This window comes from Babylonia areolata, chromosome 28 (genome assembly GCF_041734735.1).
Source record: "Babylonia areolata isolate BAREFJ2019XMU chromosome 28, ASM4173473v1, whole genome shotgun sequence".
NCBI lineage: Eukaryota > Metazoa > Mollusca > Gastropoda > Neogastropoda > Buccinidae > Babylonia > Babylonia areolata.
Window position 1 is genome coordinate 10,632,294 of NC_134903.1, and position 2,500 is coordinate 10,634,793.

General features: G+C 43.1%; 1 protein-coding gene across 1 annotated transcript in view; it reads left to right on the forward strand.

Annotated features, from left to right (window-relative positions):
* Window positions 1–2,500, forward strand: part of LOC143301786 (neprilysin-1-like) — an 82,950-nt gene that overhangs the window by 60,065 nt on the left and 20,385 nt on the right. The window contains exon 11 of the mRNA XM_076616177.1: window positions 1,405–1,539. Coding sequence (XP_076472292.1) covers window positions 1,405–1,539 — 135 coding nt within the window. The remainder of the gene's footprint in view (window positions 1–1,404; window positions 1,540–2,500) is intronic.

Below are 2,500 nucleotides of genomic sequence, written 5' to 3' on the forward strand. Positions count from 1 at the left end.
TGTTGTTGTTTTGCTTTGTTTAGTTTTGTTCTGTTGTTTTTATTGTTGTTGATGTTTTGTTTTTGTTTTGTTTTTTTATGTTTGTCTCTGTTTTGTGTTTTCGTTGTTGTTGTTTTGTGTGTTTTTTTGTGTGTTTTTAATTGGTTTTGATGTTGCTGTTGCTGTTGTTTTGTTGTCTTGTTTCTGTTTTTGTTTTTGTTAGGGTTTTTTGTCTGTTTTGTTGTTGTTTTCTTCTTCTTCTTCTTCTTCTTCTTCTTCTTCTTCTTCTACTACTACTACCACTACCACTACCACTACTTTTTTTTCTATCTCCTTTCGTTTGTTTGTTTTTTTGTTTGTTTTTTTGTTGTTTTTTCTTTGTCTTCTCTTTCCTCATCTTTTTCTTCTCCATAATTCTCTTTCCCCACTCCCCCTCCCCACCCATCCCCCCTTTTCTTTCTTCAGTGTACTACTTCTGTTTCATTCATGGTAACCATTTTTATCTCGAAAGTGTATGTTTGTTTCACTGTACATGCGACCGTAGCTTTATATTCGAATTTCAGTCTCCCAACCTTTCTTCTTAATTATTCTGCTTCGTCATTTCCGCGTCGTGTTTGCCTTGGGTTTGTTTTTGTTTTTTGTTTTTTTGTTTTTTGTTTCGTTTTTTGTTTGTTTAGTTTTTTTTTTTTTCTGTCGATCGTTCCACAACTGCTGCGGTCCGGGCTGTGTGTGTTGATCTGGTCCTGGTGACACGTTTATTTATTCATGTTGGCCTGTCAGTTTACATTTCCCATCCCTCAGGTTCTCCGTGGGGGAGTGGATTGGGTAGGGGTGAAGGAGGGGGGGGAGGCCTGGAACAACAACGTTTGGGAGTGTGTGGTGTGTGTGTGCTTCGTCAGTGTGGCCCAGTGGGTAATGTGTACGGTTTGGGAAGCGAGTGTCCAAGGGGTTCGGGTCTCCTATTTGCCTCGTGTGGGTTTTTTGTTGTTGTTGTTTTTTTTGTTTGTTTGTTGTTGTTGTTTTTTTTGGGGGGGTTGTTTTGTTTTGGTTGGTTTGTTTTTTTTGTTTTTTGTTATGTTTTTATTTGTATTTTTGTTTTTGTTTTGTTGTTGTTTTTTTGGGGGGGGTTGTTTTGTTTTGTTTTGTTTTTTCTCTTTTGTTTGTTTGTTTGTTTACGTTTTGACATCACTCTGTTTTTGTTTAGATAGTGTGCGGGTTTGTTTGTTTTTTCCTAAAGATGCTCATGTATAATGTTTAAATGCCCCCTAATGGGGGTGTGGGGGGGGGGCACATTGAAATAAACTTCTTGCTTTGCTTCGCCTTATTGTCTCGTTTTTACGGACCGGGATTTCCTTGCTTCTGTATTTCATTCATTTATTCCTTCCTTCCTTCCTTCCTTCCTTCCTTCCTTCCATCCCGTGGCAGACGATCTTCGGGGCGGAGAGGGACCGGTCCCGGTGGAGGGAGTGTGTAAAGTACGTCAGCGGCAGAGGGGTGATGGGGGATGCGGTGGGCCGTCTGTTCGTGGAGAAGCACTTCGACCACACCTCTAAAACCACGGTGAGTGGTGTCTAGACACACAATACAGTACAATGCAATACAATGCAATGCAATACATTGCAATGCAGTGCAATACCTCTTTATTCACCCATTTGGAAACGGTTAGCAGAGCGCACAGTAAGCAGGGCACGGTAATTAGGTTCGACCACTCCTCCAAAGCCATGGTGAGTAGTATCTATACACAATACAATACAATACAATACAATACAATACAATACAACACAGCACAACACATCTTTATCCATCCGTTCGGAAACGGTAAGCAGGGCACGGTAATTAGGTCTCACCACACCCGAAGTACTCTCCAGGATTGCAACAGGCGACAGCAGCACTCGGTACATCTGGAACGACCGGAACATTGCACTCGGCTCAAAGATCAGACTGATGCGTACCCTGGTGACATCAATACTCTTGTATGCATGTGAATCGTGGACCTTAACAGCTGAAATAGTAAAAAGAATACAGTCCACTGAGATGAGATGCTTTCGAAGACTCCTGGGCATCTCCTACAAAGATCATATCACGAACGAAGAAGTTCGAAACAGAATCAGGCAAGTCATTGGGCCCTACGAAGACCTGTTGACCTTGGTCAAGAGACGCAAGCTCAAATGGTATGGCCATGTCACGAGATCATCAGGGCTTGCCAAGACATTCCTGCAGGGTACAGTGCAAGGAGGGAGAAGGAGAGGCAGACAGAGGAAGAGATGGGAGGACAACATCCCAGAATGGACGGGCTTGAGGTTGAGCGATACAGTCAGGAGGTCAGAAAACCGAGAGGATTGGAGGATGCTGGTTGCCAGATCACCTGTGGCGCCCCAACGGTCCACAAGACTACGGGATAGGTGAAGGTGAAGGTGACACCTCCAAAGCCACTGTGAGTTGTAGTAACCACAGTACGTAGCACATGGAAAGAAGGGTTGGGTAAGTAGAGTTCGGTATGTAGAGCGCGGTAAGTAGATTT